General features: G+C 49.9%; 1 protein-coding gene across 3 annotated transcripts in view; it reads left to right on the top strand.

The window, feature by feature from the left end:
- LOC124233773 (polypeptide N-acetylgalactosaminyltransferase 16) overlaps positions 1 to 8,608 on the top strand; it is an 88,610-nt gene extending 80,002 nt beyond the window's left edge. The window contains exons 14-16 of one of the 3 annotated variants that reach the window (XM_046650973.1): positions 173 to 295; positions 3,733 to 3,872; positions 8,591 to 8,608. In XM_046650973.1, the coding sequence (XP_046506929.1) occupies positions 173 to 295; positions 3,733 to 3,870 (261 nt within the window). In that variant the 3' untranslated portion in view covers positions 3,871 to 3,872; positions 8,591 to 8,608. Of the gene's footprint in view, positions 1 to 172; positions 296 to 3,732; positions 3,873 to 5,384; positions 5,981 to 8,590 lie in introns of those variants that run through there. The other 2 variants (XM_046650972.1, XM_046650971.1) reach the window with 2 other exon arrangements.
- Positions 8,609 to 25,175: the final 16,567 nt, after the last annotated feature.

Raw genomic sequence — 25,175 nt, 5'->3', positions numbered from 1 at the left:
TGGGATGCCTACCACAGCATGGCTTGCCAAGAAGTGTCATGTCCACACCCGAGATCCGAACTGGTGGAGCCCGGGCCGCCAAAGTGGAACATGCACACTTAACCGCTGTGCCACCGGGCCGGCCCCCATCGCTGTGCTTTTTGACTCGGCCTTTCTGCTCCCTGTCTTGCAGGCATGGCTGTTCAGTGACCACCTCATCCAGCAGCAGGGGAAGTGCCTGACTGCCACCTCCACCTCCGTCTCCCCCGGGTCCCTGGTCACACTGCAGGTGTGCAACCCGAGAGAAGGCAGGCAGGTAAGCCCCTTGCCCCTGGGCACAGGATGGCCAGCAGCCCCAGGGGGACACGCAGCGGGGGTGGCAGCCCCTGCCAGGGGAGCCCAGGTTGAGACATAATAGACCCAAATAAACCCTCCAGAGTACGACCTGTGGGGGCCTGAGTCAGTGTCTAGGTCAAGTCTGTTACCTTACCCATGAAGAAATGCTTCTGCAGGTAAGCGTTTGTTAAATGTCCCGCCTGCCAGCCGGAGAGCTCTGTGAGGGCAGGGACTATTTGTCTTGTCAATACATTTCCTAGCCTCTGATAGTCACCACAGCCAAAATAAGTGCGAGCTTTTACTAAGAGCTTGTGCTCAGAGTTTTACGAATCTCATCTAACCCTCCCAGCAGCCGAGCGACTCACTTTACAGATGAGGAAACCGAGGCTCGCTGAATTTAAGAAGCGTGTGTCAGGCCACACAGCCTGGAAGGGGTAGGGCTGGGCTTCAAGCCCAGGTCTGTGTGACCTCTAAGCCCACGGTCTTAACGCAGCACATAGCAGATGTTCAGTAGGTCTTTCTTGCCTGCTGGCTGACTGGGGAAACTGAGATGCAGATACAAGGATTTCCAAGCTGTCATGCCAGACTCATATGAGCACAGCCTTTTCCATGTGTCAAACACTCATCCACCCTGTCCCCATTAGTTTTGGGAGACCGGTCAGACCCACTGGTTGAGGAAGAAATGGATGCTCAGAGAGATGAAGACATTTGCTCAGGGCACACAGCAGCCAGTAAGAGAGTCAGCCCAGCTCCCACCTGTGCTGCTCTCTTCCTGGCTGGGAGGGCTGCCCCTCTGCCCAGGGAACAGGGTGCAAAGGCCAGAGGTCAGGTCCAGCTCTCCCTCTGCCCGCCCCTTCTCAGTAGCCCTCCCTGGGCCTGGCCCTGGCCAGCGGTGGGGCAGTACACAGGGCGAGGAGGGTGCCTGGCCCTCTGATTTGGTCTGCCGGGTTTTCCTCCCACCTGCTTATGTTTGTCTCTGTCAGCTTTTTCTTTAGGGGTGATTGGAGGTTTGCTTTCCATTCTGGAAAAGAAGCCAGACCCTCTCTCTGCAGCCTGTGCATGTGTGTGTGTGTGTGTGTATGCACGTGTGCATGTCTGAGAGATCTGTGGGCCACAGCCTGCTTGCTGGGCCTGCTGGATGCTTCTAAAGCACTTTCTGGTTGGAGGGATGCAGCTTGTCCCGCCAGCCCCCAGGCTGCCTGCCCTCTGCCCCTGCCTTGCAGTGAGGGGGAACCTCAGGTTCCCCTTCACCTAGAGCACAGACCTTTCTGAGGGTCAGGCCTGGAGCCCACTCCCAGCACCTCCTTGCTGAGGCAGAGCTCCCAGGGCACCCACCACTCGAATACTTCTCCTCTGGGCCTGATGCATCCATTTCCCCTTGGCGCTGACCCAGCCTGAGGGGCTCATGGGAATCTCCCTTGACCCCGGTCATTCTGCTCCTGCAAGTCCTGCCAGGCCCCACAGCATCCTGGGCACCCGTGTCCCTCTCCTCCAGGAGGACATGATGAGCAGCTCTCCCACGGCCAGTCCCTTCTAGAATCTGGGCCTCCCTTCTTGTCCCTCGTTGGCCTCTTGGCCACTTGGGTGTCGGGTATCCATGAGGTCCCTATGCACTAGAGCGGGTGATGGAGTCAGCAGGTCCCAGCTCTGTCACCCCTCTCACCTCTCTGAGCCTCAGTCTCCTCATTTATAAAATGCCTCTGCCTCTGCTGACCTTGCAAGGACTCTGCAAGAACCGAGACTGTGGAAATGGGAGAATGCTGTGAGGGGATATTGTTACTCTGGCCAGGCCAGAACTAAGTGGCCAGGAGAGTTGGGGCAGCCCCAAGACTGTGCCTGATGGCAGCAGTAGGAAGCGAGAATCCTGTGATTTGGGGAGATGTCCTAATGACTGGGCGGTTCATTCATTCATCTATGCATCATCCTTCATAAAACTGCAACAAGTGCCTACCTTGTGCCAGGGAATGTGCAGATCATGTTGGCCACAAGGAGAAAAGAAGGACATGGTCCAGCAATGCCCAGCTAGGGAGAGTGTGGTCAGCTCCTCCCAGTAGGTCAGAGACTAGGAGAGCACAAGGCAATAGGATGCTGTGAGTTCCGGGGGACTAAAGGCCCTGTCCTACCCACGACTCCTGACCTTTAGGCCAGGGACTCCTCTCTCCTGCAGCCACGTGGGCCAGAGAGGCTGGATCTCAGCCCCACACGTCAGCCCTGCAATCCTAAGGGTAACCCGGGCTCCACACCCCCCCTGCCACCTTCTACTCCAGATGCACAACCCAAGTTGGTTTCCTTCTCTGCCCACCCCACGGCCCCCTGCGGTTCTAGCCCTGGCCCTGCAGCTGGTGCAGCCCATCTCCCTGCTCCCAGCTGCCCCAGCAAGAACACGGCCCCTCCCGCTCAGAGCCTTATGGGCTCCATCCATGTGCTCCCGAACACTTCCCACTTCTTAGGGAGGACAAAGTCGATATGGGAAGAGAGGAGAAGGATGCAGGGGAGGGAAATAGGAGAGAAACCAAAATATAGAACTATCTCGCTTTTTATTCTTCCCTGAGCCTTGAAACCCGGGTCTCAGCCTCTCGTCCCTCCTCCTAAGTGTCCCAAACAACACTCCAGCCTCCATTCATAGGAACAACTCTTCTCCCGCTTGCCAAGCCCAGGGAAGGGGAGGCAGGAGGTGGAAGCACTGACCCAGGAGCCCCTTCATGACTCTGATAGGGGACCCAAGTGCCCCCACCATCCCGCCAACCTCACTCATCATCGCTGCAGAGACAGTGGCCAGTTCCCACTGAAGAGAGTGTAGGCACCTGGCTGCACAGTTACAGGCCAGGGCAGAAGCTTAGGTGACAGGAAGAAGAAATCTTGCTTGAAGAAGTAAAAGATTCACCCAGCCCAGGCCGCAGACTCAAGTGCCTGCAGGGGGCAGGTGGGGAGGCCCTGGAGGAGAAAAGCAGGGACTAGATAGGACTCATGAACTGAGACCAGAGCCCCACCTGCAGTGGCGAGCAGGGCTCAGCCTCAACCAACTGATGCCACAGCAGGAACTGGGCCCAGGTCTAAAGAGAAGCTGGAAATGCAGATTTTTATGTGACAACTAAGCCAAATTTAAAATAAACTGTGCAGGCCACACAGAATACATCTCTGGGTTAGATTAATTCAGCCCACAAGCCTCTGATCGAGACAGTAACTTCCTGCCAAACTCCAGAAGCAAGAGCATATCAGAAGGGATGGGGTTTAAAGCTGGTGTGGGGGGTGGGGGAGCCTTGTGTATAGGGGACACAGTCTGTTTTGAATGAGAGGTGTGTGTCCAGGTATATACAGGGCCATTGACACACATGTGAAATGAAGGTACGGATATTATTATTATTTTTGATCACTGTTTTCTTGTTCCCCTCCTTCCCCCTCTACCTCTCCCCCCAGAGATGGAGGAGAAAAGCCTCTTTCATCCAGCATTCGGTCAGTGGCCTCTGCCTGGAGACCAAGCCCTCCCAGCTGGTGACCAGCAAGTGCCAGGCTGACGCCCCGGCCCAGCAATGGCAGCTGTTGCCGCACACATGACGGTAGCCCTGGGGCCTCCTGTACCTTTTGCATGAGACTTTGGGACTGGAAGGGGGTTAGGGTGGGGGGGTGTAAAGCGGGCCGTTTCCATCTTACATTTCTGCCGGAACCATCAGCAAACACCCCTGCCACGACATACGTTTCTCCAAAGCTTGTATGGGGAGGCACAGGGGGACATGCCCCTATGCCCTGGCCACCATTGTGGCCTTGCCTGGGGAGAGGAGAAGGTCAGGATGCTGGACTGCTGCTGGGGAGAGACTGGGAAGGTCCCCTGGCCCTTTCTCCCCTCCCTTTGCCCTCCAGGGGGCCTGGACAGTGGTTTGAGGGCCCTCCTCTTGTTGGCTGGAGTGAGCAAGGACAGAAGCCCACGCAGGGCCCTGGCGGGGTCCTGGGGCCATCCCATGGGATTGGGCAGGAGAGGAGAATGTGGGCAGCATGAATGGGGATGCTGAAGCTGAGGAGAGAGGGGCAGCCTGTGGGCAGGGCAGGTGGAGAACAGGAAGGAGAGGAGAAGCTCAGTGGCCTGTCCCAGGCAGTTGCTGGGTTGGGTGCGGGAGGGATGGGATCCAGGGCAAAGGATGGGTAATTTGCAGAAGGATATGGGTGGCAGAGCAGCCGAGCCCCAGAACATGGGTCTCCTCCTGAGGACCCCATCCCCCGCTTGCTGTACCAGCCGCAGGGTGTGTGCCCCCCGTCCTGTACTCTGGACCCCACATTCTTAGTAAGAGGTTGCAGGGGGATCTTCAGGGATAGCCTTGGAACACAGTTTATTGAACAGATCCCATTTCTGTTTGGCCATGTGTCAGGCCAAGACCTCTCCCTTGGGCCTTAATGACCAGCTGGTGCCCTGTCCCCCTGTCTGGGCCCACTGTGACGACTCTGTAAGGACAGGCAGCCACCAGGCACGACTGAGCAGCCCCATCCTCATTCATAGTTTTTGACTCCTGCCTTCTCAAAAGTCTTTGCCTCTGCAAGTAGAGCATTATGGGGTCGGGTGGCCAGTAAGAACAGGACCTTCTTTCTGGGGCGTAAACATTCTCCGAGTCTTCAGGGAGCAAGTCATGCAGGCTCAGCTTCATCCTCACCCTCGCCCCCCAACTGCTGGAGGGAGGCCCTCAAGGCTCAGCCGCTGCAGTGGGCCAGGAGGCCAGCTGGTGGCTCCTGCTTGTGTAGAGAGCTCCCAGTTCCTTCTCACAGCCCCTGGGCCTCTTTTCCCTACCCCATGGCCTGGTCTTGGAGCCACTTCTGCTGTTCTCCACGTTCCTCTTCCCCCACCCCACTGGCTCAGGCACTGTGATCTTGGCCAAAAGACTGGTGGTACCAGGACCCCTCAGGGGTCCCTCTCCCAAAGCAAACCAACCTGGGGCCCTCTAGGGAGTCCACAGATTCCAGAGGGCCTAGGAATCTCCTGAAATTGTCCTCCAAATAGCACATGTGTGTGCACATATGCATTTCCCTGGGGAGAGGGTCCATGGATTTCCCCAGCTTCTTACAGAGGTCCCTGCGCCCCAAAGGGTCTGAACCTCAGCTCTGGACTGGAGCTACCATCCACGTGAGCTGCCGTGCCCCTCTCCCTCCCTGGTGTGCCTAAACTGCCATCGTCCTGTTCTCTCCATGTGGCCCTTGGGGCCAGGAGCCAAGTGTCCACGGTCCGCAGCGCCCGCCATGGAGGGCTCTCAGTGGCTTCCCCTCATCTCCTGGCTCTCAGCAGCATCCTCTCAGCAGTGCTCCTGTGCCCCAGTGTGCACCCCCTGGGTTCACCAGCGTGGGGCCCTTGGCCAGCCTTCTCCCGTCCTCCGTTGTGATGTTTCATCTGCCACCATCTCCGTGGTGTGTGTCCACTCCAGTGGGCAGCGTGGACCTTTGGGGATGGGGAGCGTGGGCTTCTCTCACTGAATGTAAGAGGACTACTTCTCAGAGAGCCTTCGAGAGGCCCCCCTCCCTGTGGTCAGACCAGGCTCGGCATGTGTCAGTGTCCTTTGTGGGACTCAGCCCTATTCCGTTTTGCTTTTCCTCTTCTTGACCAAAGCATGTGCCACTAGCTGTCCCTGAGGACCTTTTCTTTATGGAACACACACCTGGAATAAAACCACTTCTCATGTGTACACATGCACCAGCGCCTTCCTTTCTGACTCCAGGGCCACGCCCTTCAGCGCCACCCTCCCCTGCCTCGTGGGTAAGTTGGGGCCTCTGTTCTGTAAAAGTGAAACTGAACACGCTCAGGTCTAAGCCCCTCCTGCACCTGATAGCTTGCTCCTCAGCCTGCGTGCGCTGTGGTACCCCAGGAACTCCTGGACGACAGGCTGGCTGCTTGGGGGGAGCCAGCAGGTGGCCCTGCTGCTGGGGAAGGCTGGGACCAGAGCCTAGGCTCCTGTGGCCTCATTGTGGGGCCCTAGTTGGGGCTTCAAAATGGAAACCAAGGGTTTTCTCCAAATGATTGCCTTTTGCCAGCCCTCTCTCCCTCCCCAGGCCCCAGCCCTGGCCCCTCTGACCTTCCCCCCAACTCCTCTCCCACACAGGAAGGTAGTGGTAACAGTGCAAGTGTGACAATCTCCCTGGGTAGAAACAGCAAAATAATTCCAGAAAGAGTCCTACCAGCCTAGCCTTGTTTGATGGGGTAGCAGCTGCTCTGCCTAATGTTTCCATAGAAACAAATGCAAAACCCCCAGCATTTCTGTGATCAAAAGCTGAACCTACCCAGGTAAAAATAAACGCGGCTTCCAAGCACATGTGAACGGCAGTAGGCAGGCCGGTGCGCGACTAACCCTCTCCTGAACGGATGCAGCCATTTCCGCCCCAACCCCCACCCTGTCTCAGAGCTGCTCAGTGGTGATTCCCCAGAATTTCTAGCCACCAGGCCTCAGGGGCCTGGAGCAAAGACCTGGGGCTGGTGACAGTTCCAGGCACACAGTGTGGCTGCAGAGTCCAGCTTGGCCTAAGCTGGGCAAAGGCAGTGACTTATTGCAGAAGACTCTGGCCGCAGTCTCTGTCAGTCCGTCTGTCCTCTCAAGGAGCACAGCCCACTGCCCACTGCCTTCTCGGGCCTCCCTCCTGGCCAGACTCTGCCAGTTTTCCACTTTCTGTTTATTTTTACTCCCAGCCTTAAAGGCTCTCAGGCTGCTTCTTTTGCCCTCCTCCAAGCCTACCTCTCCGGAGGCCCATTTTCTCTCCCACTCCCTTTCTTTTCTGGAAACAAAGGTTGTTAGCCTTTAGCAGTTCCTGGAGGACTCGGCAAAAGCCCTTGGGCTGACCCCTTGCAACAGGCCTTACATGACCCAGAAGAGAGAGTATCCCAGAGCACAGGCGTAGGGGGCGGGAGCAACATCTGCACGGGGCCAACCTCTCGTTTGTCCAGCAGGGAGGGGTTCCTCCATCCCCGGGCCTCTGTGGCTTGGCTTCTGTGTTCACAAAGGCTGTTCCCTGGGCCCCTCAGTAGAGGTCTCCCCATTTGCAGTTGGGAGAAGTAACCTAGACATCTCTGTCCTCCAGGGGGTCTGGACCCCCATGCCTTCAAAGAGTCTTCCAGCACTGCATGGGGTGTGGTCCTTTCCCGCTTGTGGAACAGGAAAGGAAGCCTGGAAAGGAGAGGCTGGAGTTCATAATGTGCACAACTTCATTCCCGACAGTGTTCTCAATGTCTTTGGTATTTGTGTGTCCCCTGTGATGGTCTGAGTCAGTTTCCTCCAGAAGGAGGGAGGGGGACCCAGGCGGCTTCTCTCATCCTAAGAGATCTTCACTGCCAGGCCCTCAGCAAAGACCTCGGGAAGGAGCGGGGAGGGGCCGCTCCCTCCTGGTCTGGCAGGCGTCCTGTGTGCGTGGCGGACTGAACGGAGGCCCCGGGGCGCCCTCTGAGGATGGCCCTCTGCTGTGGAATTCAGCCCCGTGAAGTGGAGGAAGAGTGCAGAAGGAGTACGGGCTCCGAGGCCCGATCAGCTGGGGCCGCCCCGCTCCACCGCTTCCTAGCTGTGGGCCTGAGCAAGTCAGCTCGTCTCGCAGCCTTGGTTTCCTCGCCTGTAAAATGGGGGTACTCGTAGCCCTAGAGGGCTTTTGTGAGGACTGATTTGTTCAACAACTGCAAAGCATCTTGCCCTTTCTAAATGCTTAATAAACATGTGTTATTGCTGTTAATAATCAACATTTTCTGAGTGCCTGCTACATACTAGGCGTGATGACACAAAAGTAAACAAGATAGAAATGGGCCCTGCCCTTAAGAACAGGTATTCTAGCAGGGAGAGGGCCAAATCAACAGACAGCCCTAACAGCACACGATAGAAGCCACAGGGAAGGTGGCAGCTATGGGAGCGAGGGGGCCTCTCACTGTGGCCTGGGGGCACATTCTGGGCAACACCTGCCTCAGGCTGGGTAAAGGGTGGGCTGGTGAGGCCTGGTGAGCTCAGTTGTCCACAGTAGCCGGGCTGGCAGCTCGGTGGGTAACTGCTGAGTGGCCTGGACTTTTCACCCAGTGCGCGAAGCATCGTGGCAATGTAGACCAATCTGTATTTATAGGGGAATTCTAGAAGGAAGCTATGGGAGCCATTTAAACCCAAAAAAACATGCCTTCTGTTTCTTGAGCCAGTGACCATTCCTCTGGCGCATTTTTCTTCCTTGGGGAGGGCAAAAGAAAGAGTGGGACCAGGTGGCCTGGAAAATTCAGGGATTCTTATCTGGAGAGAATGAACACAAAATGACCAGGAGGTTTTCTCTTTCCTCCCTGGCTCAGGTTATCTCTGATGCCCTCAAGCCATCTGAAAACAGACCTGTCTTTCAACAATTCTTCTTTCAAATAAGTGTCTCTCAAGGTGCGTCCAGATAACCTGCTGGGATCACTTGAGATGCTTGTAATCATGTATGTTCCTGGGCTCCGGCCCAGACCTGCTGACTCATGTGTGACGAGTGGCCCGGGTGGTACAGATGTACGTTGAGTCTGCAATTCTGAAGCAGGAGGGAGAGGGAGCCTTGAAGGGGAGTCAGGATGGGCCCAGACTCCACAGTGAGTACGCTGCACTCGACCTCTCTGCAAGAAGGGGAAGCCAATGAGAAGGCAGGCCAGCCCTGTGCTCCTTACTGTACTTCCCCTGGGAGCAAGATGAGTGGCAGGACCAGATCTAGGAGCCAGAGGTCTGAGCCAGAACCGGCGCCCCCTTATGGAGAGCAGCAGTGGACAAATGCCCGCAGCCAGGAAACCTCCAGTTGGACAGGAAACCAGGGCTGGCAGGAGGGTCTGGGGTTCTGGGTCTAGAACCAGGAGGAGGTTGCTTGGGGCCTCCGTCGGGGCCTCTTCCCAACATCAGGTTAGAGGCAGCTCCCAGCGTTGCAGGAGGCTTGCCGATATGTGCTGGCCTGCAGGCCACACAGCCCTCTCGGGAGGCTGCAGAGCTCCAGGTTCCTCTGCTCGCGATGTCAAGGGCTGCCCTTGCCCCGGGATGACTGCCCTCCAGAGCCTTGCTCTCCATGAGGGTGGCAGTGTGGGGGCTGTCAAGGTTCAGTCAGGTCACAGTAAGTGGTGGGGGCAGCAGGTGGAGCAGCAGAGTGGCACTGGGAGCTCCCTCCTGGATGTGTGTGTGACCTCGGCCCGGTGCTCCCATCCTGCAGCTGTCGGGTGGAGGGCGGGGGACTGACGTCTTTCTTTCTCATGGATGCAGGGGAGGTGAGCAGACGCTGGGCAGCAGTTTGAGCTTGGGGAGCCCCCTCAGGGGTCATGCAGACTCTCACACTGTGGCAGCTTCACCATGAACATCATCAAGCCCACAATGATGTGCTGAGCATCTCCCCACAGAGGACTTGCAGTGGGCTCAGAAGAGCCCCGTAACCACTGATGGTCAAGGCTGTCCATCACCAGACACCAGCCAGCCAGGCCAACCTCAGCTCCCACCTCTGTTCACCCTGCAATCCAGGCAAACTGACTTGTGTCCTGTTTCTGAAGTTGCTTTCTGCCTTCTCTTGTCTGTGCGTTTGCTGTTCTTCCCACTGTCTACCTTGTCATCTTCATGGGCCGAATGCCAATCACTTTCCAGACAAACGCTGCCTCCCACCTGTCTGAACAAAGCCTCTCTCCAGCTTGTTTCTTCCGCGTCTTGAATGTTCCTTTCCAGCCGCGGTGAGCGCCTTCCTCCTTACGCTGTGATGTGGTCTTGTCTTCTCTAGTCCTTACTTGTGTTCTCTTTCCTATTAGACTGCAGCTCCTTAATAACAGGGCCTATGTCTGCTCCAGCTTTGTACTTCCCACAGCCAAGCACAGAGCCTGGCGCTCACGCTCCCAGGAAATGTTGGCTTGCCCAATGAAGGAAATAAAAATTTTAGCTGGGTTGGCTTTTGTTTGTTTGTTTTAGTGATAAGGCATTTTTGCATTTAGGGATTATTACATTGCACTGAGAAAGCACTTAGTCTATATATGTTCATTTTTCTCTCACTTCTTAAAAGCTTGATATCTTCACAACTCCACCCTTGCTACTTATTGTCTCTAAGCCCTCAACAACCAGATGTTGGTGATGCTGAGGGCTGACATGGATTGAGCATTTCCTGGGTGCCCAGAACTTGCTATGGCTACCATGGATATTCCCACATTTGGTCCCCAACACTCCCCATGGGGTAGGTTCTGGTATGCCCACTTTACAGATGAGGAAGTAGGGGCTCAGTGAGGAGAAGAAACTCGCCCAAGGACAAATAGCGAGGTTTAAACTCAGTCCCACAGAAGTGTAGGTCGGTGGTTCTCGAAGTCCCAGACCAGCAGCATCAGCATCACCTGGAAACTTAGCAGAAATGCAACCTCTTGGACCCCACCCAGACCTACTGAATCAGAAAGTCTGGAGGTGGGGCTCAGCCCCCTGTTTGACAGGCCCCAGGGGATTCTGATGCACAGTCAGGTTTGAGAGCCACTGGTTTGGTGACGGAGATGGGTCCTTGTCCCCTGACTGGAGGGCATGGGTCACCACCTGGCACAGAAGGCTCAGAGAGCTGATGCCATGTGCCGCAGGCCTTGCCTCTGCTAAGCAGGCTGCCTCCCACACAGCTCTGGGCTTGAGGGATCTCTCGGGGCCCGGGGTGGGTGGGTGTGAGGCTGGGCCAAGGTTTGCCGCTCAGCCAGATGCCACATGCCAACCCTACTTTGTGTGATTTATGAGTTTCTTCCCCGGCACCAGCCACAGATGGCTGACTTGGTTATAGAAGCGCTTGCTTCGCAGAAGATTCATTAATCAAGGCATCAGCACTGCACCTCCCGGCCCGCAGGACGGGCATATGTTTTACCGCGAGTTACAGGGCAAAGTCCTTTCTATGGCGCATCTGACTGATGACATTCACAGCCAATACTGTCACTTATCACCAGTCACTGAGATTCACACATTTTAGCTTCTTTAATCCTGACAACTCTCTCAGGTAGGTATTTTCATTATCACTATTTACAAACTAGGAAATTGAAGCCCAGAGAGATTAACACACTTGCCCCAGATTTACCCGGCTAGTAGGAGGTGGAGCCAGGATATAAAATGACGAGGTCTGACCCAGCGTCTACACTCTTTACTGCCCTTTATTGCCTTTCACACATTAGTTCGTATCCTCATACCAACCCTGACACTTTTGTATTGTTATTTCCCCATCTTGCAGTTAAGGAAATTGAGGGCCCATGCAAAGCTCTCAGTCTCACCTCTAAGCCCGAGCCTTGTCCCCCCAACCCTACATCCTTTCAGAATGGCCGATACTCAGAAGCCTGAGAGGAAGGGTGCGCCAGGGTTGGCTCTACTACCATCATCTACAAACACAGGAACAGGCTGAGAGGCCAATATGTCCAAAGACACAGAGTAGGAAATGGCGAGCGCCAGGACTCGGCAGACCCCTGAACACAACGTTCCATGACACAGTGACAGAGGCAACTGCTGATGGCTCTGCCTGGTGCCAGGGGTCTTCTCCGGAGCCTGGAGGGTGAGACCCCCTGAGTGACCTGGCCCCACAGGCCAGGGCTGCTTTGCCGCAGCGTCTGCTTTCTCCCTGCATCCCAGCCAGGGTTGCTGTTCCCCAGATGTCTTCCTGGCATTAAGGTTCTCTGATCTGCACTATCTCTCCCAGACACTAGCTTTGTGCTTGTTCAGGTGGATCTCCTTTTGCAGGCCTGAGCCTGTGGCTTCATTCCCCTGGCGTGGGGACTTGAGGGTGCTTCGTGGAACCCAGTGGGTTCACCTAGTTTTCACCAGGCACCTGGGTCCTCTTTGCATGCTCATCAAGCAGCTGGGCTTACTGCAGATGTATTATAACCAAATGCGTCCATCTGAGTTCTTTCTTGGCTCCTTTACGCTGTGACAGCAGGGGTGGAGAGGAGAGTTCCTGCCTTGCTGTGAGAGAACAACTGCTCCAGCTCTGCCCAGCCATTTATGAGCCAGGTGACCTCCAGTAAGCCACTCAAGCTTCCTGAGCCTCAGTGTCCTCAGCTGCAAAGTGGGGGTGATGTGGGGGAAGCTCAGATGAAAACATTGTGATCGGGCCTTGGAAGCTGGAAAGCACATGCAGTGGCCGGAACACTACGGAGTGTTCCTCTGACCCTGGGGCAGGCCAGAGCTGCTAGAGCCCAAGGCTGGGGACTTTCCAGCTGCTGAGGACATTCTTGAGCCATCAGGCCTTGCAGCTCAGACACGGCGGCCCAAGGCAGTGGGAAGCCAACCAGGAAGGAAGAGGTGGGGAGTGCAGGCGTCCACTTGGTTCCTAAGCTGGAAATCGCTGACCTGGCTGTGGAAGCTTTTTGGTGGCACCTGCTTTTCCCTTTGAGAAGCAACGAAAGTACATTCAGCAGTAGATTCAGTTCGATGTTCCAACTGGCTTTGAAAATCTTCAGACTAGTGGGGACGGCCAGGATGGGAGCCGGGAGGGAGGGTCACGAGGCAGGAAGTGGCTCTGACTGTCTGGGGTCTTCGGAGCAGAGCTGCCCCTCTTGCAGCTGCATCCCAGCCTGCTGTGAATTAGGGATCACTGGGCCTGCCCCATGGGGCAGAGGAGATGGGGGCTGTGATGACTGTCCTCGGCCAGTGGCCTCTGTCTGTGGAGGCCACCCAGGACGTAGCCTTGCCACTCTCAGAAGGCCTGAGGGAGGATGACAGAACCACGTGGTTGAGAAGGCCCCACAGATATTTATCAACGACATAGAGAAAGCTGTGGTGGGGAGGCTCCTTCCCAGCCCAGGGTCCATCTTGCCTGGCAGGGCAGAAAGAGCAGAGGCTGTGGAGCCAAATAGGCCAAAGCCTGGCTGCTTCTCTCACTTGCTGGGCAGCCTGCCGGCAAGTTACCTTGCCTCTCTGAACCTCGGTCCCCTCACTAGTGAAACAGGGATAATACTTCTTAGGGATGTTGTGAGATTTGAACAAGGCCACATCTGTGAATGGGCTGGAATAAATAAAGAAAAAGGAATACAGTCCCCAAAGGAGAGCCCAAACTCTTTGATGGGAGAAGTATTTGTCTTGTTCGCGGCAGGACCACCAGAGCTTGACACAGAGGACATGGTCAATGTATTTGTTAATGAATGAGTGAATAAGTGTGGCTCTGTGTGAGGCAAAGGAGCCTCTGAGGGAAGGCCTTGACTCCAACCCCAGCCCCAGTCCCGGCCCAGGGTCCCCAGGACTCCAAAAGAGGGCATGTGTTCAAGACAGGCACATGTCAGGCTTGTCGGCTTTGCAGACAGAGGAGTCCTGTCAGGCGTGGCTCTGAGAGAGGGACAAGCAGATGGAATTCATGGGCAAGAATGCCTGGGGTTTCCCTGAGATTCTCCACCTCGGTCCCTAGCCACTGGGTCGGGAGCCTTCCTGGGGGATCCCCGGTGTGCACACTTCCCCCTTTACCTCACATCAGGGTTGTACTGGAATCGCCTGTACTTCTCTGTGCGCCCACTACATTGCAAACTGCATGAAGAAAAGGACTTGTCCACAGCACCTAGTGCCCCGCCCAGCATATGGCAGGTGCTCAACAACTGGGCGCTGGATGACCAAGTAAGTGCAGTGGAACCGCGGTCCTCCCTCAGCCTGCAGACGCAGGGCTCGGGAGGCATGTCGGTTTGTCCTCAGCTTTCTCTTCTAATCCGGTTGTTGATGTGGGGTTTCAGGAATCTAGTGAGGTTTGACCAGTGAAAATTCCTTTCCCTCAGGCCCAGGAGACCCAGTATTTGCAAGGTAATGCCCAATCAGTGCCTGATTAAACAGACAATGAGTGTGAGAACAAGGACTGGACGGCGGAGACGATGCCACAAATACAGATGGGGATGCGCCTACCTTGTGGGAAACTGCCTTACATAGCAATGAAGCTGTTAATGCTACAGCAAGGAGAACTGCAGCTTTGGGATTATCTAAGGTTTTAGTTTAAATGTGCAGCAAAGAGAAACTGATGAAGGCTTCTCTGTGGTCCAAGCCATGGTCTTCTTGAAGTTTCTGCCCAGGGCCATGTCTCAGCTCAGGCTGTAGGAGTCTTCAGTTTATTTGCATACAAATTGCAAACATCTACAAAGTCTATGCTCAACCAATTTTTAAGTAAGATGTTACTGCTTCCCTGAAGGCTATAATTCCTTGGTTTTTCTCCTCAATATTCTTCTCACTTAGCAGCCACTCACTTTGACCCAGATTTTCCACCCCAGGAGTGTACAGGGAGTGGAAGGAGCCAAAGGAAGGGAGAGCAAAGAAGGGAGTGGGTGGCTGGGCCATGGAACCCACTTTCAGGACACCTAGAGCCTGACCTAAGTGTTTTAAGTATTATTTTGTTTAATTCTCAAGCCAGCTCTGTGGGGTAGACACTATTATTATTTCCATTTGTAATGAGGAAATTAAGGTTCAGAGATATTGTGTGACTCACTCAAAGTCACACAGCTAGGAAATGGCAGGGCCTGGACTCCAAGGATGTCTGACTCCCAGAATTATATTCTTAAACTGTTCTATCTCTGTAAACCACTTACTCTACGTAGCTTTCAACATAGAAGGTAGTCCTGTTAAAGTTATTAACAATAGTCTGCAGGGTCTTCTGACTTGTCCCTAAGTTATTTCCAAATCTGAATGTGCTGAGGAGCTTTCTGGAATTATCATCAGGATAGGGCTGACTACAGAATTTGTGGGGTTTAGTGCAAAATGAAAATATGGGTTTCAATAGGGGAATTTCAAAACGATGACAGCAGAGTATTAAACCAGGTGTGGGGGCCTTCTAAGCACAGGGCCCCATCCCACTGCACAGTTTACACACCCATGAAGCCAGCCTTGAGTCGAGGTTCTGGGTGGAAACATGTCTGTTTTGTCCTGGAACCTGGCATTGGGTCTGGTAATGATAGATATTAAAAACCTGTTGGCTAATTGAATGAATCAGTGCTTTAAATATTCATCTACTACTCCATACCAAGCAGTGGTCCAGGCACAGGGGATACAGCAGGAGGCAATGCATACAAGGGCCCTCACCTCATAGAGCATGTCTTCTAGAGGGACAGAAAAACAAGTAAACTAAAAGATGCACAAGATTATTCCAAGACACTAATAGGTGTTATGCAGAAAATGAATAGGACAATGCAACTGAGTTACTAGGAAGGCAGGGGCTAACTGTAGGTGGGGCAGGAGTTGGTGCTTGATGCAAGCCCTGAGTGACAGCAGCCAGCCCGAGGATTACCTGGGGAGGAGCCTTCCGGGCAGAGGGAGGAGGGAGTGCACGGCCTTGCAAGGATGCAGGTGGCCCGCACGAATGAACAGCATAGGTGGAGTGGATGTGTCCCCACTAGGGTTTCCTGGGTGGCGAGCAGAGTCCTGAGCTGTGCCCTGACCCATGAGGCCTCCTGCCTACGGGTCCAGCCTCATTTTGTGCCACTCTCCCTCTCAGCCCCTGTGCCAGTCTTCTTCAAACTCCTCAAACGCACCAACCTCTTCCCTGCTTAGGGCCTTTGCACAGCAGATTCTCTGCCTGTAGCACACTCCCCCGCTCCGGCTGGCTGGCTCCTTGTCATCTTTCAGATCTCAGCCTAAATGTCAAGCCTGGAGGGGCCTCTGCCCACACAAGCTCAAATAACTCAAAGCATTGCTGTCTCTCATGGACCCTAATGCTAGCCTTCATAATGGTAAGACGTTAGGGTTCAGTTTTGACCGTAAGCACCATCAGGGTATCACGGATCAGGGTCGTGTCTATTTCACTCACTTATAAACCTTAGTTGAGGTAATAAAAGTGAGAGTTGACCCCCCAGCCCCACACTCCCTTACAGCCATGCATCACTTAACGACAGGGCTATGTTCTGAGAGACGTGTCGTGAGGCGATTTCGTCGTTATCCAGACATCATGGAGTGTACTCACACAAATCTAGGTGGTCGAGCCTACTACACACCTAGGCTCTATGGTACTAATCTGATGGGACCACAGGCGTACATGTGGTCCACTGTTGACCGGAATGTCGTTACGCGGCACACGACTGTATAACAGAACCAGTATTCACAGGCAAGTGCAGGTAAGAGTAACTCCTTGATCCCATAACTCAATTAATTAGCTATTTGATTAACTAATTAATCTACAAGCACATATTGAGAACCTATCATTTGTAAGGCACTAGGAGTTCCATATGAAAGGTTTAGTTCTCTTTCAAATTGCAGAGGTTAAAGGAGGTGGACAACCACCCTAACGTTTCCACACAGTGTGATAGGACCATGACAGAGGATGCTACTAGAGCTCAGAAGGTAGCAGAGTAGAGGGGTCAGGTGATCAGGGAAGGCTTCCTGGAGGTAGTGATGCCTGAGTTAAGCCTTAACCTATGACTAGGGGTTAGAGTGTGTGGGCTTTCAGGAAACAGACATGCCCATAAAAGGAAGGGTATGCAAAGGCATGGAAGAGATTGTGTGGTATACACTCGAACTCTAAGAAATGTGGGGGGAGGCACAGAGGGGGACTGGGGGCAGTGAAGTTTGATAGGTGGGCAGGTGCTAATCATGAAGGGCCTTGTGTATCAAGCTGCAAATTTGAATTTTAAGAGTGACAGCAAGTTTTAAGAAATTGAAGCAGGAAAGTGACATAACCAGATTTTTCATTATAGAAAAACCTCCCTTCCACAGTAAGAAAGAGGAGAGACTAGGAGAGATGAGTGGCGAACATCTATTCTTTTACCAGCAAAACTGCCCTCTCTTTTTCCTGGGAAATGCTCCTTCTCTTGTAGTTTGAATAGAAGCTTTCATTTTGTTACAGACTGCATTAGTTATTCATTGCTCTGTAACAAATTACCCCACAATTCAGTGGCTGAAAACAACTAACATTTATCATCTCACAGTTTCTCTGGGTCAGGGGTCCAGGAACAGCTTAGCTTGATGGTTCTGGCTCGGGGATGCAAATGAGGTTGCAGTCAGGGTGTCAGCCTGGGCTGCAATCATCTCAAGGCTCAACCAGGGCTAAAGAATCTGCTTGCAAGCACACTCACAAGGGCCTCTCCACAGGCAGGTCTTACAGCACGGCAGCTGGCTGCCACCAAAGTGAACAAGCTGAGAGAGAGAGACAGAGACAGAGACAGAGCGGGGAGGGGGGGACTAAGATGGAAGCTACGATCTTTTTATAACTTAATATTGGAAGTGAGAGTCCATCATTTCATCTGTATTCCATTCTTTAGAAGAGAGTCATTAATAAGTCCAGCCCTCACTTAAGAGTAGGGGTTTACACAAGACATGACTACCACGAGGTAGGGATCATTGGGGGCCATCTTAGAGGCTGCCTACCACACAGGTCCCACCTGTTCCTTAGGTCAGGTCCCCAAGCTGGCCCAACCAGAACATTTCCTTGGGATAGGTGAACTCAACTAGAAAGAAGGAATCTTTGTAAAGCGGTGAAGCTTGAAAGCTCTGTGGACAGCCATGTTCCCCACCAAGTGGAAGAGGCTGGTCCGTGGAAAGAACAAAGCTGACACTTACAGGAAAGCAGAGACCCGAAATGGTAGGCAGTCCTGACTGTCGATGTTTCTGGTTCCATTTGACCCTGAGATTCACCTGTGCTCTGGCCATTCCTGCAGTTTGGTTACATGAGTCAATTAACTACACCCCCTCTATTGTGCCTAAGCTAATTCAAGGTGGGTTTCTGTCATTGGTCATAAGAGAATGACAACCGACAAACTGACTCGGTTACTCTGAGTCACACTGAGGCAGACAACTCAGTTAGGAAACTATCGCAGTGATTCAGTTGAGAACTGATGAGAGCCTGAACAAAGGCACTGGGCACGGTGATTTGGGCCCAGACAGGAGAACACAGAGGAACTGAAGGCAGGGATCAGGTCGGACTGTCTCATTCACCGTGGTATCCCCAGAGGGTACCACTGTGTCTGGCAAACAGCAAGCGCTCAGTAAATATTTGTGGAAATGAATGATTAAATGAGTGAATGAAGGCAGGGAAACAGAGGTAAAAGCAAGACTCACTGACCAATAGCATATGGAAAATGAGAAAGATGGAGAAATAAAACCGACTCAGGTCTTGGGCTTGAAGGGCTGGCCTTGATTCAAGATGGGAAGGGCTGCAGAGGGCAGGGCCAGCGGGGCGGGGCGTAAGCGCACGTTTGAAGTACTGGCCTGTGTCTTCAAGAGGAGTGGCTGGTCTTAGGGAACCGAGACATTAATCCGTCTTCATGAGGAACATCTCTGTTGTTGGCCTCCTTAGCTCTGACCTCATAACCAACCGAGAGACGCAACTACATGCACTCAAAGCCAATTGACGCGCTAGAGAAAGACCTCATTTCACCAACAGGCAATGATCACAACCATCTTGGGGGCTGGTGGTCCTTGATGAGGAAGAGTCTAAAGTGAGCACGACAAAATCAGCTGTCAAGTGTCAGCCTAATGATCCTGACTCCCAGCACAGTTCTCTAGGGTCCCCTGTATGACGGCTTACTTGCCAACTAGACTGGGGAAGATTACGGAGGCGAGGCGAGAAGCTTGAAATTGGGTATTCAGAAAACACATTTGCTTTTCTCTAACAGGAACAATGTGTCAAATGCAAATGCCCACACCGAGGCTGGGCATAGTGGGCAGCTTTTTAAAAACTGGCATTGTAAAGCTGTCAGAGGTAGGAAATGCCCCCTTTACACTGGCACTCTGCGTCCAGGCAGAAGCAGCTTAGGGAGATGATTAAGCAAATGTTCAATTTCATCAGAATTTAGTTTGAAGTGCTGACTCTGTCTACATCCTTGAGTGATGCTCATTAGCATGTGTCAGAAATGCAGCTTCAGGGGCTCCACATATCCCCTTCAGCTCCTGGGCTTGCAGAATGCCAGCCCGACACAGCACAACTACCTCGGCTTCCTTGCAAGTTCCTCCTGCCCTAGTGGCCAAATTGTATGGAGCAAAGGCTTCTTTTGTGACCCAAATATGTCCTGCTTTGAGAATGTGCCATTCTCTCTTCAGAGCTCAGGGAGGCAGCTGGGTAGAGTATCAGTTGGGTGGAGGAGTGAACACGAGGAGCTGTACTGGCAAATCACCATAGAAAGGTGACAGACAGTGCTCATCACCAGCCTCAGAAGCATCCTATTGGCTTCAGCACTATAGCTATGCAGTAGCAGAGACAGGATTGTAACTGCGTTCTCAATTTTTAAAAAACTTTTCATTATGGAAAATTTCAAGCAAATAAAAAAGCACAGCGATTAATACTCACTACCCAGTTTCAATAATTATCAATTTATGGCTAATTTTGTTTTATTTACATTCTTCCACTGGATTATCTTGAAACAAATCACAGATAATGTCATTTTATCAGTATTTCAGTACATACTCTAAAAGATAACAACTTAAAAAAAATAACCACAATACCATTATCAAAGCTAAAAAACTTTCCAATACTTCCTGAATACTGACAGAATTTACATTGGTGAGCGAAGAAGGCTCCTGCACTCCCTACTCCCGCCTTGATCTCTACCAGGAACACTGTGTCCAATGCAAAGCCACGAAAAAGCCAAAGGACCAAGGCCAGGCAAGATTATGCCCACACTAAGATCATCACTGATGTGCTTAGTAACTTTAGTAATTTTAAAACCTTTCTTGAAATAGCTTAATAGAGAAGTTAAAGAAAACAGCAACCTTCATGTTTTTATCAGACTTTTTGGCATTTCCCACTGCTACAAGGACTGGTCATTAGACAACCAAGAAGTATTGGAAGGTGAACAAGATTCTTTGTCTAATCAGCTGGTGGCTGGACTGCCATAGGGCCCCAGGCCTCCACAAAGGTTCAGCATAATTTCACGGTCACATGAATTTTTTAGACTTTTTTCTGGTAGTATTGTTTTCATAACTGTATTAAATATTTCTGGGGAATAAATTTTATAGATGTATAACATACATATAGACAAGTACACAAAACTCTAAAAGTTTGTTTTGTAGTAATAATTATCACTTACTGAGCTCTACACTTGTCCTGAGGATTAAGTTAAACACTGAAAATGAGATATAAACAGCACAACTGCTATTAGGGCAGCTGGTCATACAAATGTTTACCGTGTGAAATCATCTTCATGGATGAGCAGGATGAGAAGGGCAAACCCCTGAGGAATGGCCTGGGGCAGGAGTCAGAGGCTGAGTAGGGAGAGACGTCTATGTGGGGGTCGTCAGAGCCCAGGCGTGGGGAGGGGGCTGTCCGCGTAGGGAAGCCTGAGTGAGCCTCCTATTCACAGGCTCTCAGGAGAGCATGCTCCATGATGAGCACCAGCACTGACTCACTGGTGGGTGGTCTGCTGAAGTGGTGATACAGAATATTTTATACCAACTGTACCATCCCAATATCTAGGCTGGTCAGTTGCAGAAATTACTGGGTGATATTACAGAGATGGCCACTGTTCACATAACAGGTCACATAGGCCTCAAATACTCTATTGTCTAATAATGATTATTAGCCATTTACATGAAGGAAGGTGCAATTTCTCAATAAAAATACTTTAATAGACCCAGAGGGCCTGGCTCAGAGAAGCCAAGAAATATTGGGGTTTCAAGGCTTTCCATTTCTGGATCCCTTAGAGCTGCATCAGGACTTCATGCTGATGAGCATTTGCCCTGAAAGCCTTTTAGTACCTGTACCTTCGAATCTTTTCACGACATTCCTCTGAAGGGAGTCTGAGGCTAACAACTCCCCTGCCCTCACTACAAATGCAACCTCCTATTGGGATTTGCGTAATAACTGGGAACCTGGAATTTTTTTTTTTTATTGAGTTATTGATAGGTTACAATCTTGTGAAATTTCAATTGTACATTAATGTTTGTCAGTCATGTTGTAGGTGCACCACTTCACCCTTTGTGCCCACCCCCCACCCCACCTTTCCCCTGGTATCCACTAAACTGTTCTTAGTCCATAATTTTAAATTCCTCATATGAGTGGAGTCATACACAGATTATCTTTCTCTCACTGGCTTATTTCACTTAACATAATTCTCTCAAGGTCCATCCATGTTATTGCAAATGGAATGATTTTGTTCTGTTTTGCAGCTGAGTAGTATTCCATTGTATATATGTACCACATCTTGTTTATCCATTTGTCTGTTGATGGGCGCTTAGGTTGCTTCCATGTCTTGGCTATTGTAAATAATGCTGCAATGAACATTGGGGTGCATAGGACTTTTGGGATTGCTGACTTCAAGCTCTTTGGATAAATACCCAGTAGTGGGATGGCTGGATCGTATGGTAGTTCTATTTTTAATTTTTTGAGGAATCTCCATACTGTTTTCCATAGTGGCTGCACCAGTTTGCATTCCCACCAGCAGTGTATGAGGGTTCCTTTTTCTCTGCAACCTCTCCAACATTTGTTGCTATTAGTTTTAGATATTTTTGTCATTCTAAAGGGTGTAAGGTGATATCTTAGTGTAGTTTTGATTTGCATTTCCCTGAGGATCAGCGATGATGAGCATCTTTTCATGTGCCTATTGGCCATCCGTATATCTTCTTTGGAGAAATGTCTGTTCATGTCTCCAGCCCATTTTTTGATTGGGTTGTTTGATGTTTTGTTGTTGAGTTGCGAGAGTTCTTTATATATTATGGATATTAAGCCTTTGTCATATATACGACTTGCAAATATTTTTTCCCAGTTAGTGGGTTGTTTTTTTGTTTCAATCCTGCTTTCATTTGCCTTGAAGAAGCTCTTTAATCTGATGAAGTCCCATTTGTTTATTCTTTCTATTGTTTCCCTTCTCTGAGAAGGCATGGTGTCCGAAAAGATCCTTTTAATTCTGATGTCAAAGAGTGTACTGCCTACGTTTTCTTCCAGAAGCCTTATGGTTTCAGGTCTCACCTTTAGGTCTTTGATCCATTTTGAGTTTATTTTGGTGAATGGTGAAAAAGAATGGTCAATTTTCATTCTTTCACATGTGGCTTTCCAGTTTTCCCAGCACCATTTGTTGAAAAGACTTTCTTTTCTCCATTGTATGCCCTCAGCTCCTTTGTCAAAGATAAGCTGTCCATAGATGTGTGGTTTTATTTCTGGGCTTTCAATTCTGTTCCATTGATCTGTGCACCTGTTTTTGTACCAGTACCATGCTGTTTTGATTACTGTAGCTTTGTAGTATGTTTTGAAGTCAGGGATTGTGATGCCTCCCGTTTTGTTCTTTTTTCTCAGGATTGCTTTAGAAATTCGGGGTCTTTTGTTGCCCCATATGAATTTTAGGATTCTTTGTTCTAATTCTGTAAAGAATGTCATTGGGATTCTGATTGGGATGGCGTTGAATCTGTAGATTGCTTTAGGTAGAACGGACATTTTAACTATGTTTATTCTTCCAATCCATGTACATGGAATGTCTTTCCATCTCCTTATTCGTCATCCAATTCTCTCAGAAAGGCCTTGTAATTTTCATTATATAGGTCCTTCACTTCCTTAGTTAAATTTACCCCAAGGTATTTTATTCTTTTTGTTGCAATTGTGAATGGTATTGCATTCTTGAGTTCTTTTTCTGTTGGTTCATTACTGGAGTATAGAAATGCTACTGATTTATGCAAATTGATTTTATACCCTGCAACTTTGCTGTAGTTGTTGATTACTTCTAACAGTTTTCCAATGGATTCTTTGGGGTTTTCTATATATAAGATCATCTCGTCTGCAAACAGCGAGAGTTTCACTTCTTCCCTCTCTATTTGGATTCCTTTTATTCCTTTTTCTTACCTGATTGCTCTGGCCAGGACCTCCAGTACTATGTTAAATAAGAGTGGTGATAGAGGGCATCCTTGTCTCGTTCCTGTTTTCAGGGGGATGGGGTTCAGTTTTTGCCCATTGAGTATGATGTTGGCTATGGGTTTGTCATATATGGCCTTTATTATGTTGAGGTACTTTCCTTCTATGTCCATTTTGTTCAGAGTTTTTATCATAAATGGCTGTTGGATCTTGTCAAATGCCTTCTCTGCATCTATTGAGATGATCATGTGGTTTTTATTCCTCAGTTTCTTGATGTGGTGTATCACGTTGATTGATTTGCGGATGTTGAACCATCCCTGTGTCCCTGGTATGAATCCCACCTGATCCTGATGTATGAGTCTTTTGATGAATTGCTGAATTCTGGTTGCCAAAATTTTGTTTAGAATTTTTGCATCTGTGTTCATCAGTGATATTGGCCTGTAGTTCTCTTTTTTCGTGGTGTCCTTGTCAGGTTTTGGTATCAGCGTGATGTTGGCCTCATAGAATGTGTTAGGAAGTGTTCCATCTTCCCTAATTTTTTGGAATAGCTTGAAAAGGATAGGTATTAAATCCTCTCTGAAAGTTTGGTAGAATTCCCCGGGAAAGCCATCTGGTCCTGGGGTTTTATTCTTTGGGATGTTTTTGATTGCTGTTTCAATCTCTTTCCTTGTGATTGGTCTGTTCAAATTGTCTGCCTCTTCTTGAGTGAGCTTTGGGAGATTGTAGGAGTCCAAGAATTTATCCATTTCCTCTAGGTTATCCATTCTGTTGGCATATAGTTTTTTGTAGTATTCTCTTATAATCTGTTGTATTTCTGCAGAGTCTGTTGTTATTTCTCTTCGCTCATTTCTGATTTTGTTTATTTGAGCTTTCTCCCTTTTTCTCTTTGTAAGTCTGGCTAGTGGTTTGTCAATTTTATTTATCTTCTCAAAAAACCAGCTCTTTGTCTCATTGATCCTTTCTACTGCCTTTTTCGTTTCAATAGTATTTATTTCTGCTCTGATTTTTATTATTTCTCTCCTTCTGCTGACTTTGGGCTTCATTTGTTCTTTTTTCTCTAGTTCAGTTAGGTGTGCTTTAAGATAGCTTATTTGGGATTTTTCTTGTTTGTTAAGATGTGCCTGTATTGCGATGAATTTTCCTCTTAATACAGCTTTTGCTGTATCCCATATGAGTTGGTATGGCATGCTATCATTTTCATTTGTTTCCAGGTATTTTTTGATTTCTTCTTTAATTTCTTCAATGATCCATTGCTTGTTCAGTAGTGTGTTGTTTAGTCTCCACATCTTTGTGCCTTTCTCAGCTTTTTTCTTGTAATTAATTTCTAGCCTTATAGCACTATGATCTGAGAAGATGCTTGTTATTATTTCAATTTTTTTAAATTTGTAGAGGCTTGCCTTGTTTCCCAACATATGGTCTATCCTAGAGAATGTTCCATGTGCACTTGAGAAGAATGTGTATTCAGCTCTTTCAGGGTGGAGTGATCTATATATGTCTATTAAGTCCAATTGTTTTAGTTTTTCATTTAGCTCCACTATTTCTTTGTTGATTTTCTGTCTGGATGATCTGTCCATTGATGTGAGTGGGGTGTTGAGGTCCCCTACTATTATTGTGTTGTTTTTAACATCTTCCTTAAGGTCTGTTAATAGTTGCTTAATGAATCTTGGTGCTCCTGTGTTGGGTGCATAGATATTTATAAGCATTATTTCTTCTTGATGAAGTGTCCCTTTGATCATTATATATTGTCCCTCTGTGTCTCTCTTTACCTGTCTTATTTTGAAATCCACTTGGTCTGATATGAGAATTGCAACACCTGCCTTTTTTTCCTTGCTATTTGCTTGAAGTATTGTCCTCCACCCCTTCACCCTGAGTCTGTGTTTGTCCTTGGGGCTAAGGTGTGTTTCCTGGAGGCAACCAATTGTTGGATCTTGTTCTTTAATCCATTTTGCCACTCTGTGTCTTTTTATTGGTGAGTTCAATCCATTCACATTGAGAGTGATTATTGATGCATGTGGACTTAATGCTGTTAATCTGTTGCTCATTATCTTGTTTTCCTGTGTTTCTTTTCCTGTGTGCTTTATCCTACCCATTTAATACTGCAATTTCTTATGCTGGGTTTCTTAGATTTTTCCTTATTTATGATTTGTGACTCTGTTCTGTACCTTATTTTAGTGTCTACCTTGAAGTTTGTATTTAGAATCTCGTGTATAATA

This window comes from Equus quagga, unplaced genomic scaffold, assembly GCF_021613505.1.
Source record: "Equus quagga isolate Etosha38 unplaced genomic scaffold, UCLA_HA_Equagga_1.0 220_RagTag, whole genome shotgun sequence".
In the NCBI taxonomy this organism is placed as follows: Eukaryota; Metazoa; Chordata; class Mammalia; order Perissodactyla; family Equidae; genus Equus; species Equus quagga.
The sequence above is the reverse complement of the archived record's forward strand: the minus strand, read 5'-3'. Positions and strand labels throughout refer to the sequence as shown.